This window comes from Anas platyrhynchos, chromosome 27, assembly GCF_047663525.1.
Source record: "Anas platyrhynchos isolate ZD024472 breed Pekin duck chromosome 27, IASCAAS_PekinDuck_T2T, whole genome shotgun sequence".
NCBI classification, from domain to species: Eukaryota; Metazoa; Chordata; class Aves; order Anseriformes; family Anatidae; genus Anas; species Anas platyrhynchos.
The window spans coordinates 4400324-4416629 of record NC_092613.1 but is presented as its reverse complement, the minus strand read 5'-3'; the positions used below and the strand labels follow the sequence as shown (position 1 = coordinate 4416629).

The window sequence follows — 16306 nt, the reverse complement described above, 5'->3', positions numbered from 1 at the left end:
TGGACGAGGGTGGTGGGAAGGGGGGTGTCGGCGGAGCTGCTGACCTGGTAAAAGAGCCATAAAATGCTAGAAATGTTAAGGGCGGAAGCATCCCCCTGCTGCCAATGTCACCCGCTGAACTTTCATCTGCAGGGGGGCTGGGCCACTGCAAACACCCCCATGGTCGTGTTACCCCGGGCAGCTGTAGGTTTCCCACAGGAGACCCCCCCACACACCCACTGGTGTGGGGATGGTCTCAGGGACAGGCAGGGGGAAGCAGCAGAGAGTCACCGTGTCCCCACACCCCTGTGAGCTCTCCTTTTGACCCTTCTGCTGTTTTTTTTTTCTTAATCCAAGGCACTGGAGCATGCACCGCCAACGTGTCCCTGCTGCTGACACAGGCAAGCTCTGGGTCGGCCGCTTTGGGAGGGTGAGACAGACCCGGGCACATCCAGACCTGGCGGCCGAGCAGAGGCAGGTGCTGACACTGCTCCCTCCACGCCTGTCCTTGCGGCAGTGAACATATCCTGCTGCATGGGAACACGGCTGCTAAGAGCAAAAGCCACGTTCTGCTGAGTTGCTTTAAGGAGAGGCGATGCAGCCCAGGAGGTGGGGAGAAGCAATGGCACTTTTCACCACCAGGGCACGACCCAGCGTCTCCTGGGGGTTGCGCACAGGGCACAGAGCCCTGCGACAAGGCACGGAGCTGCAGAGATGGGCGGAGGTGGCCCTTTTCCTCCTGGCCTAGGTGTGGTACCTGTCCTGACGCCCGATCAGGGAGGAGATTGAACTAATGGAGCTGTCAGAGGTGGAGGAGCTCTCCCATCGGGGGCATTTCCACCCAGCCCATTTCCTTCCCAGTAGAAACCAGTGCTTGGCACCCTCCCTGTACCCGCCCCTGCCTGAGGGTCTCACAGGGCTGTGAGCTGTGCCAGGGTCACCCTGGGAGGCCTCAGAGATCTTCACACTTCAAGGCGACAAAAAGGCCCAGCCCTGGTTGATTTTACCCCAGGGTAATGTGTTGCGAAGGCCCTGCTCCACCAGAAAACCTGCAGCATGGCAGGTCCTGTGTTCACGGGGTGGCACGCTGTCACTTGTCACAGAGCCGGGCAGGGGCTCCAGAGCTGTGTGGGGACCGTATGGGGCTGCAGTGGTCAGGCACCACTGCTCAGGGCTGCTGTGCTGCATCCTTCACAACCCCCACAGTCCCCAGCACAATGAAGAGGAGGACGGGGGGACAAATGTGACCTGCTGCAGTCCCTGTCTGGCAGGGACAGGGCCCCAGAGCCATCACTGTGAGGGCTGCAGCCACCGGGGCTCCCTCTGTGCATTGGCGAGGCCACCCGGGGACTGGGCTATGGGGCCAGCCGGGCGTCCTTAATGGACACACAGAGCTGCTTTGTCCCAGCAAGGCCCCATCGTGCCACACGGACCTAAGAAAACAGCCTCTCAGGCAGGCAGAACTGAAAAGAATTGTAAGAAAGGAGCACTGTAAAAACTAGGGGGAGGAAGAGCTCTGCGAGCAAACGCTCGAAGCCGCACAAGTAGGAAACAGATCGTAATCTCCCTAACGAACTGAACTGCAGTTAATCATCACGAGCAACTGTGAATCTGGGGTTGATGCAAGGGTTTGCTACCAGTGCCTGTTTTCAGAGGGGACCCTTACGTGAACAGGGGCTCTGTGCCTCAAAGTAACAGGCAAATGGGGCTGTACTTAAGAAAGGTACTTGGAAAAATTAACCCCAATGTTTTTTGGTGGTGGTGGTGTGTTGTTGTGTTGTTTTTTTTTTTATTAAATTCTGTGTGTGTCTGTGTGCAGGGAGGTTTGCCAGAAGACTTGGCTTTTGTTCTCGGTCTTTCAGGGAGCAAATTAAGTGAAGGAGGCAGGCCAGGCCAATGTCACTGAAGAGAGCCAACACATCCACCTACTCCCGGAGCAGATGGAGCCAGCCCAGCTGCCTCCAGGAATCTTTTCTATCGCCTTCTGCAGGCCTCAGACCAGCTCCCAAAACAGAGAGTCCTGCAGTCCAAGGGCGAGGACCTAAATCCCGAGCACTGTCACCTCCCCATACAAGCACTTAATTGAAGTAACGAGGTATTGGCCCTCCCAGAAGATACCCCATTGCCATTCTTGGCCCTCCACATACTAAACCAAAATCCACTGGGACCTCTTTTCACTGGTTGTGTCTGATTCCTTTTTAATTTCTTTAATTTTCTGCAGTGGATATCCAGACCCTGCCCTGCACATGAAGAAAATCGGGTGCCTGCAGGGCCACAAATTTGCAGGGAACGAGGTCTACGGGCCAGGGGCTCCAAAAGCTTTATTACTTGTTGGTTTGTACTACCATCTACGTGACTCCAGTGACTAACAACCCCCTTCAGGGAATGCACGTGTTAGTTCAGGACATCCTGGTCCACCTGATCAGGGCCGAAAATGCCCATTGTGAGGGAGGAGAAGTCACTGCTCAGTCCATAAAGGCTGCTCTGGGATCCCCTTTGCAGGGGCGCAGCAGACAACACAGCAGGCATTGCCAGGAGAAATCAAAGGGGAATCCTGGACTGAGTGATCCAGACCCGTGGTGGTGTTTTGAGGCAGTGTTGAAACCAGAGTCCAGCGTGCAGGGAGGCGCGTTGAGCCCCCACACCTGGGCAGCCCGGAGGAGACGGCCCCGCTGCCTTCTCCCCACGTTGGGCTGCCTGAGCTCCTGGCCCGCCGTGGCTGCAGCACATCCCTGAAGAGAAGGGGAACGTCTCTGCCCTGCGTGTAGTCACTTAGAGGCTCTGTGCTAGTCTCTACTGGTCTCCACACAGTGACCAAGTGTGCTCAGAGGGCCGTGCTGGGCCCTGCGGCTCCCTGCTGGGCTCTGCCATCCCGTGGGGCTAGTTGGAGGGCTCCGTGGCCATGGGGTCTGCATCCGAAGGCGGTGGCGGGTCTCTGTTCCCACCGTTGCTCACGTTTTCCTTGCTGCCGTCCCTCACGGGGTCGCTGCCTTTCTCTTCCACCTTCTGCTTGAGTTTGAGGGAGGAATCTCTCCGGCACAGGAGGGGATGGTAGCCAGCGAAGCCGCCTCCGCTCACATTTGTGCGCTTGTCTGGGGACAGACAGAAAAAGTAGATTGTTTACCTGGGGTCCAAATTTACCTCGTGGTGAAGGAAAAGGAGCACAGGGTCTCTTTGCCGGAGGTGACTGTGCTTCTCTGAGGATCCCAAAGAGGGGGTCGGGGCAGGAGAACCGGCAGCAGCACGGAGTTGCATGCCCCGGGGGAAGGTCTCCTACCTCCCGGCTCGATGGGGTGCATCAGTCGGTTCATCTGCACGTTCCAGTGCTTGACGTTGGTGCTGGCCTGCCGCAGCTTCCTCTGGGCCGCCTGTAAGGAGATGGAGGAGAGCACTGAGCCTCTATAGGTTTATATACAACACCAGTGCTGTCCCCCCAGCAGGACACCCTTGTGTCACTCCAGCCACCAAATCAGCCCCTGGCACGGATCAGAAAAACCCAGAGCCGCAGGGTGAGGAAGTGCCAGCCTGGTGGTTTCTCCAGCGCCTGCCCCGTCAGCAGACTTCTCCTAATAGCATCTGCCAGCGCAGCAAAATGGGGGCAAAGTGGCCACAGCCTCCTCCCCGCTTCGCTGGCCTCGCAAGCTGAGCGCCGAGCCTGGCATGGCTCTACCAGGAGCACGGGATGTGCCTCGCAGGGCAGACATCCCTTCCCAGGCAAACCTCTGGGCTGCTTTCCCTGCTGCAGCTAATGTAACACCCTAAATCCAGCCTGGCTCAGCAGGGGTATGTGTCAGCGGGTCCCCAAAGTCCCCAGGTTCTCCCCAGCATGGAGGTGTCTCAGAGGAGGGCCAGGAAGTCCCCCGGGGCTCGTAGCGCGATGGGAAGTGTCACCAAGGTGATGCTCACCATGACGTCTTGGTCCACCCGCTGCCTGTTCACTCTCACTTCCTCCAGCTGCTTCTGGGCCTCTTCCAGACACTTGTTCTTGTTCTCCATCTCCTGCTTGAGGACCTGCTTCTCCAGCTGAGTTTTGATGATGTATTCTTCCTGCTCCTCCTTCAATTTCATCAGCTGTTTCAGCTTCTCCTCTTCCTCAGCCAGTAGCCTGTCAAGAAAGCGCAAGAGGTGAGGACATCCCTCTGCCACTTCATCCACCAGCTTCCCCCAGCCCTGCTGCCATCACGGGCGGTCACGGGCACACGCTGGTTCCTCGGGGAGCAGACAAGGCCATGGCATCACCCCGAGGAGTGTGAGGAGCGTGTCTGACAGCCCTACGCCCAGCCCTGCCCTGGTTGAGGAGAGCCAGGGATGCTCTGGTCCTACCTGGCCTGCGCGTATCTCACAGACTCCTCGTCGTGCCGAGCCTTCACCTCCTGTTGCAGGGCCTCCTGGAGACGCTCCTGCATCTCCTCCAGCTCCGTGATGCGCTTGCGCTGACGCTCTGCCTCTGCCTCCTTCAGGACCATCTCCGCCTGCATGGAGGCGCGTGCCTGCGGCGGGGAGAGGAGCTGTCAGCGTGGGTGCTGGCCCTGCACCCCTGGGTGGATGGGGCCAGATGTCCCCACCACCACAGAGAGCCCATGGAGAGAGCTCCAAAGCATCATCTGCAAGGTCAGAAGTTGGCTCCATGTACAGCGTTGAAGCCTCTCAGCTTCACACACCCCAGAGCACGTTGTCCTCAGCTCCTGCTCCTTGGGTACCTCATGTGCTGACCCCTCCATCCCTTGTCCCCAGGTCCCACACCACCACGGGAGCCCAGAGGTGTTGGTTCCCAGCAGTGTTATTGCAAGAAGAGGACATGCTCAGCTCCTCCAAACCCCAGGTAACATGGCCAAGGGATGGAGAAGGCAGCGGTCATCCCACGAGCGATGCAGCCCCGCAGCAGGACCTGCCACGAGGATGCACCCACCTGCTCGGCCTCCCGCAGCTGGATCTCCAGTGTCCTCTGCATCTCCTCGTGCTGTTGCCTCCGCCGCTGCTCCTCCTCCTGCAGGAGTATCTCCGCCTGCCGCTGGGCCTCCTTCAGCAGCTCCAGCTCCTGCAGCTTCCTCTCCTTCTCCTCTTGGAGCTGCTTGAGCCGCTGCGTCTCCTCCTCCTTGGCCGCCTTCCGCTGCTCCCGTTGCTCCCGCTGCTCCCGTCGCTTCTGCTTCAGGTCTTTGTGCAGGGACTTCTTGCCTTCGGCCTGCAGCCGGATGGCGGTCTGGATGGCTGGGGAGGGAAGGAGGACGTCAGCGGGGCCACAAAGGTGCTGGGGAGGGGACACAGAGCGGGCATGGGGACACGGACCTAGCGTCCACTCCTGGCGCTGCCGGGTGTCGGAGGCGCTCATCTCGTACGTGCGGGAGGAGGTCTTCACGCAGAACATGCACCTCTTCCCGTCCCGGTCGGGCAGCACCTGCAGGGAGAGGACACAACACGGTGTCACCACAGGGTGAGGGGACAACCAGCAGGATGAGGACCGAGATAAACCCACGTGGGATGTGTTATCCCTGCCGCGAGCCACGGCCCAGGCTGTACCTCCACGCAGCAGTGTTTGTCCAACGCGATGCTCCCCTTCTTCTCCTTCCGTTCCTCGCTCATGTAGTAGGACAGGACGCTGGGCTTCAGCATGAACCACCGCTCTGACCAGTTCCTCCTCAACTGGCCCTTCTTCCACAGGTAGCCCTGCGCCCAGGAGACACGGGGATCAACAACGGGGCAGGGGAAGGATGGGTGGTGGTACAACACCACCATAACCATGCCCTTGAGGGCTGGGAGAAAACCAGAAACACCCCCAGAGAGAGCTTGTGCCCCAGGACACTTGGGCTCCTTGCCTGCTTGAGCACGTCCTCGATCACCTCCTGGTACACCTCCTCCACGGCCATGCTGATGGCCTCCTGCTCGATGCCCCGCAGGAGCCGCCCCGAGTTCACCATGTCCAGGAACTGCCAGACCGTCAGGCCGCCCTGCCCCTGCGGCTCCTGGGACAGGTAATCGTCCAGCTCGCAGGAGTTCAGCTCCACGTTCATGGCCGTGCAGATCTTCTTCAGCAGGTACTCCACCTGCGGGGACGGGGAGAGCAGCGTCGGGGAGGAGCGAGAGCCGTTCCCACCCCACAGCCGCCGACTTGGAGCAAGGAAAGCCGTGCTGGAGGACCTAAGACCGCGTCCCTTTCCGTGCCTTATCACAAAGATACCACCCCTTGCAAGGGTTAGGGGCGATGGCCAAGCTCATCAAGGCTCAGGACATTGATTTTGAGTTAAAGCTCAATTAGCCCTGGGAGGTTCTTCGTTTGGGCCACAAGCACTGGATGCTTTTGGCTTCTTTGAAGAGAGAGAAAGCACCGCAGAAGCCAAGTGCCTCGGGGAGATCGGCCCAGCACTGCTGTCCCCCACCCAACCCACAAGGCAGGCGGCTCAGACCATGGCCCTGACCTCAGCACCGCTCTGGTTTCCAGCTGAAACTGTGAGAACCTCGGGCTGGAGCAGGGGACGAGGTCCCACAGAGGACACGAACACCAGGCCCGGGCTGCCCCCAGCCTCCCCAGCCTGGTCTAGGGCACCCCCAGCTCCCGTGCCAGGGCCTCGCTGCCCTCACAGTGAAGAATTTCTTCCTAATACCTGACCTATATCTCCTCTCTTTTCCTCTAAACGTCCTGAAGGACATTTCCCCTTGTCTCTATGACCCCACCTCTCCTGCAGCCCCCTCCAGGCGCTGGGAGCCCTTCCTCATCTGAGAGGACTTCCCTCTCCTCATCATTTATCTAGGAGAAATTAATTATGTTTTTTCTAGGACAATATCTTTTTTTTTTTTCTTTTTCTCAGGCCCGGCCCTGTCGGCAGAAGGATGATTCATGTTGTCATGGTCTGGGGAACAGGAAACACCTCTCCTGGGGAGCAGGAAGTGCGGTTGCCCTCGTACATCTGCGCAGCGCTGCGTTGCTTTTCTTTTTCTTTTCTCTTTTTTTTTTTTTTTTTTTTGGGTGGTGGTGGGTTCTCTGTTTGTTTGGGTTTACTATTTTTTTTTTTTTTCTTCTTAGGAGGGGCGTGGGGGGCTGATCTCAGGGGGGAGATGGTGCCCAAGCGGGTGGCAGCCGCCTGCCTGTCCCTGACTGCTGCAGCAGCACCCGGCGAGGCCGCTGATGGCTTTTGAGCCTGTCCCTCCTCCCGGCATCTGGAACCTTCTCGTGGGGCTTTCATCTGGGTCTCAGAGAAGGGAAAACCCAAATGCTGTCTGGAATTTGGAGATTACTGCCTGCCCCTCGCCGAGCAGCCCGGCTGCGTGCCCCTCAGGTGCTGGGCAGGGGCTGAGCTCTCGGTGCCAGCGGGGTCTGCTCCGACCCTGCCTGCTTCACAAGCAGCACCCCGTGATAACAGCAGGTTTAAGGGGTTTCTCGTCATCTTCTCTTTCATCCCCATAAAAATCAGGAGGAATCTTCCAGGTCCCTGCCCAACTCAACCCCTGGCCTGTTGCGAGGGCTTCAAGACCAGCCCCAGCAGGAGCCGAGCTTGCTTGCTGGTCCAAAACCTGCCCCGTTCATTTAACAACAGTCCAAATGGCTGCCTCACCCCAAAACCAACACAGAGCAGCCCTTTCCTTGTCCTCCGAGCCATCTATGCTCCGGAGGCTCCAGCATTTCGGAGGGTTCCCCCCCAGCCCCCAGCCCACCCCGCTTTTCGTGGGCACGGCTCTTCCTCCCCCCCTGCCCTCTCTCCCCCCCCACATTGCAGGATGTGATGAGGCAGCCGGAGGAAGGATGTGCCAGGAAGCGATAGCGGGACATGGCAGCCCAAAACCGAGCCCGGGGAGAGGCAGCTGGCTCCTACCTCGTCCGGCACCATGACCAGAGGGTATTTGTCTTCAGACAGAAAGTTGAAGAGACACCAGAGCTTGAAGGCGTCCTGGTGGGATACGATGCTGTTCCCGTTCCGGTCAGGCTTGTAATTTTTCTTCGCCGTCAGAGTCCAGCAGAGCTCGTCAAAGTTTTCTTTGACAAAAGCACCTTCCTCCACCTGCAGACAGGAGCCAGGCTGGTGAAGGACTGCGAGGGGGCTTCCAGGGGGAGATGCTCCACACCGGAGACCTCCTGTCCCTGCTGGCACCGACTGATTTGTCCGTGCAGCAGAGCACAGGATGCAACCATCACCACAGAGTGTGGCTGAGCACTAACTCTTGGTGCAAGGCCACCAAGCACAGGAGCCCTTGCACAGGTGGTTTTGGGCACGCTGACCGGCAGAGAGAGCGCCCCAGGATCGCTGCGGTGCCTGGGCACCATGGCACAGCACCTGGGGCTGTGGGGCACCAGCAGAAAGCACAGAGCAAAGCGCATCCAGCACCCCTGGGCTCTCCCCAAGCCCACACTGCAAATGCCTGCAGGGCTTTGGGTCACTCTCTTTATCCCATTTGACCAAAAAAGAGGAATAGGGGCTCGGCAAAGGGAAGTGACGGCAAAAAGGCAAGCAGGCAGCACCGGTGGTAGGGAAAACACCTCCATCAGCCCTGCTGCCTGTTCACAAGCTTCTGTGGCCACCAAAAGGCTTCCTCAGGGCTGGACCTGAGGTATTACTGCTGGTTTTAGAGGCTGTGCCACCCTGGGAGGGGGTGGCAGGGACCAGACCGGCCTGTCCCGCTCTGTCCCTGCACTTTCCCAGAGCCCTACCACGTGGCTAGCATGAGCACAAACCACAATCTGCAGCAGCAGAGCCAGAGAAGAACCTTTGGGTCCTGGGTACCAGGAAGAGCTAAAAGCCCCTCTTACTAGGAAAAACCACTTCCCCTTCGCAGGCTGCCTCTGGGATTTTATTAGTGAAAGGAGAAGGGGGTTTGAAGGTCATGTCCCGGAGAACCACATGGGAAACTGCAAGGGTTTGGGCCGCTCTGCAGCAGGAAGATGGGGCTGTGCCGAGCAGGATCAGCCCCTGGTGCCCTCCCTGGGGCAGCAGGCTTGGGCTTGGCTCTGTCCCTGCTCAGAGCAGAGCCGATCCCTATATCCCGATACCCGGGGTCGATGCCAGCATCCCTGGGGCTCAGCCAGCACCCAGCGGGGAGCGGTACCGGAGCACCAGCGGCAGCCAAAAACCCATCTCAGCCCTTTGGGGAGGCAGCAGGGGAGGGAAGGGTGCCGGCACCCTGCTCCAGGCCCCCAGCGCCTTGACAGCACGCAGTGGAAGAAAGCCGTCAGTCGTTTTTCCTCTCCTCGTGTGCCCGGAGGAAACGAGCACCGTGCCGCCGTGGTGCACCGCGCGGAACAAAGGTGCCTTTGAGCCATGGAAAAAGAGCGAAACCCACCCACCTCCCACCCCAACCTCTGCCCTGCCCCAGTGCCCCGGCCTCCCCCAGCCTCCTCCTCCTCCACCAAGCGGCCGAGAGGTCGTGCCTCAAATCTCAACAGGGGTGGAGAGGAAAAACGGGCTGGGAGAGGCCGCCAGGACCCCCTCCGAGCCCTTTAGGAAATGCTGACGCAGCTGCGCCTCATCCAGGGGCCAGATGGAAAGGGGGAGGCTGGCTTGAGCCTCGCCAACGAGGCTCATTTTGGCTTTCATCTGAGTGCTCTGAATCCTCCTGCCGCCCGTCCCAGCACACCGTGCCCTGCACACCGGGAGCAGAGGGGACAGGAGATGTGGGACGGCCACGAGATGCGGGAGCGGAGCAGGCACCGCGGTCACAGGGGGGTCCCGGGGAGAGGGGCCGGGGGCTCACCTTATCCAGGATGTACTTGTTGAGGTAGGGCATGTAGCCCTGGCTGGACACCGGCCCGTCGTCGTCATCTCGGAAATGCTCTTCCAGCGCCACGGGGTCGTGGGGGATGCACAGCACCGTGTACAGGTTGTGGGACAGCACCTGGCCAAGCACAAGGGAGAGGGGACGGGGTCAGGCTCCAGCCCTACGAGCTCCCACCCCCCTGGCACTGAGCCCCCCGCTGCCACCCCGACCCCCCAGCATCACCCACTGCAGTCACAGGGCACGGCTTGGGCCTGGCAGCAGGAAATCCCCAAATATCGACCTCAAACAATCATCTGGAAACAGCAAAGAATTCACGTGGAAGTGAGGATTGTCTGGCATTCATTTCATTCCTTTCTTGGTACATGAAGAACTTTTTTTTTTCTTTTCTTTTCTTTTTTTTTTTTTAAATCGGGCTGTTTCAAATATTACAGAGCAAACAGGACACGCTTTGATCTCGCAGGGATGATAAGGCGCCCCGAGCCATGCAGTTTGGCAGCTGCCCTTAGCGATCTCTTGAAAAAATAAATAAAGAACGCACCCAAGCCGGCTGCCGTGTTGCAACCTGGCAGCAGCAGCTGCTTTCTGTAAGCGTGTCACGAGAAGATGCAAAAATGAAAACAAGAAAAGGTTTGGAAGAAATTAAGACCAGGCTTTGTTTGCAGTGAAAGCAGACGACGGTGATCTGGAGACACACCATCATCAACCAGCGGTGCCGTCCATCTGGGTTTTGTCCAAATCCCCCAAACGAAGCACGTTTTGCCCAAATTTCCCATGTGCTGGCAGTCCCAACTGGAAATCCCGACTTTCTGTGCTGGAAAGCCCAGGGGGAAGGCTGCTCGGGAGCACCAACGCCTCCGGCTGGCGGCGCGGCGCCGTCTGCCCTCCTTCAACCACCGGCGAGCCGGAGATGCTGGAAGGAGAGGCCCAAAAGCTGGTGGCTTCCCTTTGCGTTGGGATTTACACAAAAAGCTCGTGGCAAAGATTGGGGCTGGAGGAGACGGTGCCCGGGCACACGGTGTCCCTGCTCCTCTCCTCATGGGGCTGGAGATCTCCTCCCAGAAGGAGAGGACCCGCCGGGGGCCACACCGGCTGCTGCAGCTGGAGACGGTTCTCGGTTCTCGCTCGACCAGATTTTCTCTCCCTTTTTCACCCTCTGGCCAGATGCTATCAGCAGGGCTCCACCCGGTGCTCAGACACCGCGCAGGCCGTAGCCCCGAGCACTTCTTTTGGGGTTCGGCACAGCTCCGGGGTCCGTACAGGGGTGGGGAGGGGTGGAAGCACCGGGGGCACCCGGGAATCCAGACTGAGCGCAGGGGATCGTGCCTCGCCCTCCCCTTCCCACACGGGGCCTCGTCCCCTCCTGGTCCCCCCTCCTCTGCCCATGTCCCCTCTGAAGCCCCCGTCCCACCGAGCACTGCTCCAGCTCCCTCCCAGCAGCACGGGGATGGGGAGGGTGAGACCCAGAGAGGATCCTGCTCCGGGAAAACACAAGGGGGAGAGGAATTGTTTCCTGGTGCTGAGCCACCAGGGTGCTGCTGTGTCCCAAAACCCCAAAAGAACCCCAAAAGAACCCAAAAGAGCCCCAAAAGAGCCCCAAAAGAGCCCCAAAGCCCCCAGAGGTCTCAGGTGTGCACCCAGCCCTGGCCAGCCCCCCCGACTCCCTCTGTGCATCCCCCCACACCGCAGAGCAGTCACCCAAAATACGAGAAGGGGGCACGAAAACCCTGCTTGGGCTCACTGCGGAATGTGTGGGGCCGGGGCTGCCCCAACCCCACTGAGACAGAGGAAAACACCCCCCTGGTCCTGAAACAAGGCAAAAAAAGTGGGTGTGGGGGGGGGGAAAGAGAAGGGTAAGGATGCTCTGAGCATCGAAGGCCAGCCCATGATGCAGGTTTGCTGACGCAGCCTTTCCACCACGACGTGCAGGGGCGGAGGGGACGGCCCCGGTCAGCCCAGCACCGCGGGCACCCCACGTCCCCCCCCCTGCAGCCCCAGACGCCTCCCTCCACCCTTTTCTCCCCCAGCTCCGTGGCTGCTGCTGACGCCAGCCGCAGCCGGGGGTGGAATGCGTAACGCGGCAGGAGAATGGCTGCCCCTTTTCTTCGCCCCCGTGGGAGAGGCCGGGGGCGATGCCAGGGCTGGGGGTGACATTTGGGGTTGGAGCCCGGCTTGGCGCATCGAGCACGATCCCCTCCAGCCCCTGTAGGACCTCTGGCACCATGCAGGGAGCGTCGCTGCTGCCTCAGTTTCCCCATATGAGAGCAAACCGGCCCCTCTGCCAAAACTGGAGCATCCCCAGAGGGGGCTGCAGGGAGCGATGCCCCGGGGGAGATGCCCTCCTGCAGCCAGGCACCTTCAGCTGCCCAATTTCTGCAGCAAAGGGGACACCACAGGGGTCCCCCCACCTCGCTGCCCCATCGGCCAAGCCTCTGTGGTTCAAGCCCTGCCCTGTGGGCTCCTGAGCTCTGATTTCCCCCTGTGCATGCACAGAGGAGCTGCTCCCAGCCCTTGTGTTGGCCCAACTGCCGGCGCCAGCCTGTGCCAAGAGCCCTTTGTGCATTCACGAAGCTTTCAGCGAGCACAGGGAGCTTTCGGTCCCAGCCAGGCGCCTCCTTCCTGCCCCCAAGGGTCTGTAACTGGCTGCGGTGAGCGAGCCCGGCCCCCCAAGGCATCAGTGATTCCCGGAGACCTGCGTGGATCCAAAAAGAGAGCAAGAGCCACCCCCCTGCTGCTCGCACCCTGTCCCACCCCGACACGCAGCCTGGGCACCCTTGGGACCACCAGCACCACCTCTGCGTTTCCAGCCACGGTTCCTAGGGATGAGAAGCCCGGAGAGTGACCAAACCCTATCAAAACAGCCCTAAATCAGGGTTTTCAAAGCTTCCCACCAGGCTTCCAGCCCTGGCAGAGCTAAAGGCAGCTTCCAGCCAGCAGCCTCAGGAAACCCAGCCCTGGGAGTGCGCAGAGGGCTCCTCTCGCTCCTCTCCCCTCCCTGTGCCACGGGGATGGGACCACGAGCAGAGGAGCGAGAAGTGCCAGGACGGGCACAGCCCCTGCACGCTCAGCTCCGGAGCCACCAACACCCCGAGGCCCCGGGACCGGCTCCTCCAGCTCCGCCAGCGGGGCTGCGATGGCACAGAGAGGATAAAACCTCCTCGGGGACCAGGCCCAGTGCGTGCCCGCGCTGGGAGCAGAAACACCCGATATCTTTCGGCTCGGAGCTCTTAACCACAAGGCTGTCTTTCCTTCCTGTGCGAGATACACACCTACAGAGCGCATACATATGCACATAGGAGGGTACATGCAAAGAACTCAACTGCTGAACCCAGCAGCTTCCCACAGCTCTGCCACCCAGCCTTGAAACGCTGCTAAATTTACTTATGCAACTGGCTCGAGAGCGGAACACCCAGCTCCCACCGGCTTTCCTGTAATCCCCCGGTAAAATCCAGCTTTTGGGGCTCAACTGGGGCATTGTTTCGGGAGCTGCAAGAACTCGGTGAACACCAGCAGCTCTCCCACCCTCCTCAGGACCACGATGGGGTCGGGGGGCAGAGCGCAGCCCTGCGTTGCCAGCTCGCACCGTGCACGAGGAGCCCTGCGAGGGCCCAGAGCTCAAACCATCGCCCTACAGAGCCTGGGCTGCTTCACCGCTGACCCTACAAGCAGAGACGCTGCCTTGTGTAGGCCGGGCAGAGCTCAACCTCGTGAGCACAGGCAGGGTTTGGCAGCGGTGAGCCATGGAAATGAGGCCTGGCAGGTGGAGAGCTGTCCAGAATTGGGATTCACGGTGCAAGGAGCACAGCCGGACACCCCGAGCTGCCAGAGCTCCCGTTGTAGGGCTGGAGGCGGTGGAACAACGAGGGTGAATCTGCCTTCTGCTCCGAAACGTTGCTCTGGGTAAAGGCACCGGGGAGAAGCCGTACTCAGCATCCTGCGCCCCTCGGCAGCCTCCCCGCACAAACTCTCTAGGAAACTGCCCTTAAAGTGGGGTGTTTGTGGTCTCAGCATCGCAGACCACGCAGGACGAGCGTTGCAGGTTAACCTTGTGCTGCCATCAGCCCTTTTGGAGCCAGGTGTGCACGGCAGGGCCAGGGGGGTGCCCGGTGCCGTGCTCAGCACCAGAAACCCAGGGAGATGTTCCCCAGCAGAGCCAGCAGCCCAGCTCTGCTCTATTTTGGGATTTTCCTGAATTTCGTCAGATATTTCTACAGCTTCAGGTATCTTATTTAAAAAAAAATAAAATCACAAATCCAGCCCTGGGGAGCCTTCAGGCCGTGCTCCTGTTGCCACGTGGGTGCTTTTCTCCTCCTGCCCTGCCACGTGCAGCCTCAGCCCCCCGAGCACGAAGGCACCGAGAGGCCCTGATGCTCAGCGCACCTGCAGGGAGTTTCTGGGAAGCAGCTGCAGGAGCCTGGCTCCTCCAGACCCCTTCAGACAAAAAAAATCCCATTTTCCACCCAAATATGCCCCCCCCCTCCCCGAGCCCAGCACCTCCCTGCAGCCTGTCCCGGGGGAAGCCCTCGAAAGTAGAAGGAAAAGGAGGACAAGAGGTTTCGTGGCAGAGTTTCACAACACATCTCACGGGCTCGTGGCAGCTGCCAAGTGCTCCTGACGCAACGTTTTACCGGGTTTTGCATGTTTTTAGCTCAGGTCCTTCCCCGGCCTTCCACCCCCCCTGCTCCAACCAGCATTTCCAACCCCGGTGCCAGGGTGAGAAGCAGGATTAGACTTTTAAGCAGCGATACAAAAGGGCTTCCAGCGTTACCGAATGGAAAAAAAATAAATTAACTATTACTGTAGCAGTGGCAAAACCTGGTGGATTCGACCAGACCCAGTCCCGGAGGCAGACAAAAAAAGGTTTTTAAAGCCTCGAGGGTGCCGATGAAGGGCTGAGCTTGGGAGCCCTGTGAAGAGCTGCGGAGAGCACAGGGGGAAGGGGAAATCAGAGTTTTTTAAAAAATGGTGCGTTATTTCTGGGCTGCCCGCTGAGGAGTTGTAGTTTTTACAGCGGGCTCCCTTTACCTTCCAGCCCTGGGGTTGAACAGGAAGCAGAAACGCGGGTGTGGGTGCAAGCAAGAAAATAAAAACCGCATTTGGGCTGGTAGCTGGGTCTTAAAAGTGTAAGAAACTAAAAACATCCCCCCCAAAAAAAGAGATTTCCCCTTGTTTTATGTATTTTTCCCAAAAAATACACTGGAGGATTAACTCCCTCCTACTTCTCCCCACCTTTTTTTTTTTTTAATGTTTAAAATGGAGGTGAGGCAGGGCCGGGGAACCTCACTAAACCCGGGCACGAATTGTGGAGGCGACAGCAGGGGCTCGTCCCCCTCCACGCTCAGCAATTCCCCGGTGGCAGCCCTGGAGCATCCCCGCAGCCACCCCACAACCTCGCAGCCCACCCGTGAGCCCCGAACGGGGGCAAGCAGCACCCCGAGCCCCCCGATTCCCCCATCAGCACCCCCAGGGACTCACCTTGAGCTGGGATTTGGACACCTTGCCGCTCTTCTCCACGTCCAGGGCGGTGAAGGCGTACCAGATGGACTTGAGCAGCTCCGCTCGCAGGTCCATGGCTACGGGCGGCGGTGGCAGAGGCTGCTCTGTCAACGCTGAGAATCCGGTTTCAGGAAACCGGTTGCTTCGACAGCCTTCGGCAGCCGGAGCCGCGCACGAAGCAGCAGCGCCATCTGCTTGGGTGCACCCCCAGAGCTCCCTGGGGTCCCCCAAGGGTTCCCGGGCAGGGTTTGGCACCTCTTGGGGGGCTGCGGTTGGCACCTGCTGTAGGAATCCCCTCTCTGTCCCCTTTGGATCGCAGGGGGAATAAAAGGGATGCGAGGTTTTGGGGCTCCTGGTGTGTGAATGGGGAGCCGGGGCCCTTCGCTCAGCCTGGAGATCAGCAGCTTTCTCAGCACGGAGAAATCCCCTCCCTGGCTCAGGCAGCAGCTTCCTCTTCTCAGCTTTAAGCGAGGAGCTTCCCCTAGCAGCAGGAGCCCGAGCTGTGCCCGCTGGAAGGGCTCCAGCCCGGCTGCTTCGGGCTCTGGCACTCCGAGGAAAGCTGGGACCTAACCCGGGGGAGGTTGGGGTGGCGGTGCCGGGGAGGTTGGGGTGGCGGAGCCATGCCCATCCTTTCCTGCACAAACCTCTTCCTCTCCAAACGTCTCGGGTAGATGTGACAAATAAAAACCTGCTCACTCACAGCTCCCTGTGTGGGCTTTGTTCACAACCCCAGGGCACGGGCACGCAGCTGCTGGGCTGAGGAAGGCAACCAAGGTCCCTCTCCCAGGCTTAGAGGGTTGTAGGATGCGTTCACAGAGATATTTTCTTACAGTAAGTGACAAAATCCCCTACACTGAGGCTTGGAGGAGCCCTTGGAGGAATCAGGAAAGGACCTGGGATGCAGGAGACATCCTTTAGTCCCCCTAAGTCACACTCTGAGGGCTTAGAGGCTGCAGCTGCCTGGCTCACACCCCCCCCCCCTCAGCACTGCTCGTGGACAACCACTGCTTTGGCAGGACACTCGGTCAATTCAGTAAATCTCCTGAACTTCCTTGATCCTTACATCTGGAAAATAATAAAATCCAAGCCCCCCTCCCATCCTCTGCCAGCCGCTGCCTCCAAGGACTGAAAG

The 16306-nt window shown here is 59.5% G+C and overlaps 1 protein-coding gene across 1 annotated transcript; it reads right to left on the bottom strand.

Annotated features, from left to right (window-relative positions):
- Window positions 1-2276: 2276 nt before the first annotated feature.
- Window positions 2277-15757, bottom strand: DEF6 (DEF6 guanine nucleotide exchange factor). Its single transcript, XM_027444709.3, has 11 exons — window positions 15154-15757; window positions 9658-9798; window positions 7785-7970; window positions 5793-6020; window positions 5497-5643; window positions 5266-5374; window positions 4889-5187; window positions 4303-4469; window positions 3886-4084; window positions 3257-3347; window positions 2277-3071 (listed from the first exon to the last, which is right to left on the bottom strand). Exons 1-11 carry the CDS (start codon window positions 15247-15249, stop codon window positions 2860-2862), a joined length of 1875 nt encoding a protein of 624 aa, XP_027300510.1. The 5' UTR covers window positions 15250-15757; the 3' UTR covers window positions 2277-2859.
- Between the last annotated feature and the right edge of the window lie 549 nt (window positions 15758-16306).

Bases quoted from the DNA above. Each gene is read 5' to 3' on its own strand.
- DEF6 (XM_027444709.3), bottom strand. From the start codon at position 15,249: ATGGACCTGCGAGCGGAGCTGCTCAAGTCCATCTGGTACGCCTTCACC. The intron at 5,644-5,792 runs GCAAGGAGCCCA...TCCTGGGCGCAG, and splicing joins TCGAGGACGTGCTCAAGCAG to GGCTACCTGTGGAAGAAGGG. The intron at 5,188-5,265 runs GTCCGTGTCCCC...TTCCCTCCCCAG, and splicing joins GCGCCAGGAGTGGACGCTAG to CCATCCAGACCGCCATCCGG.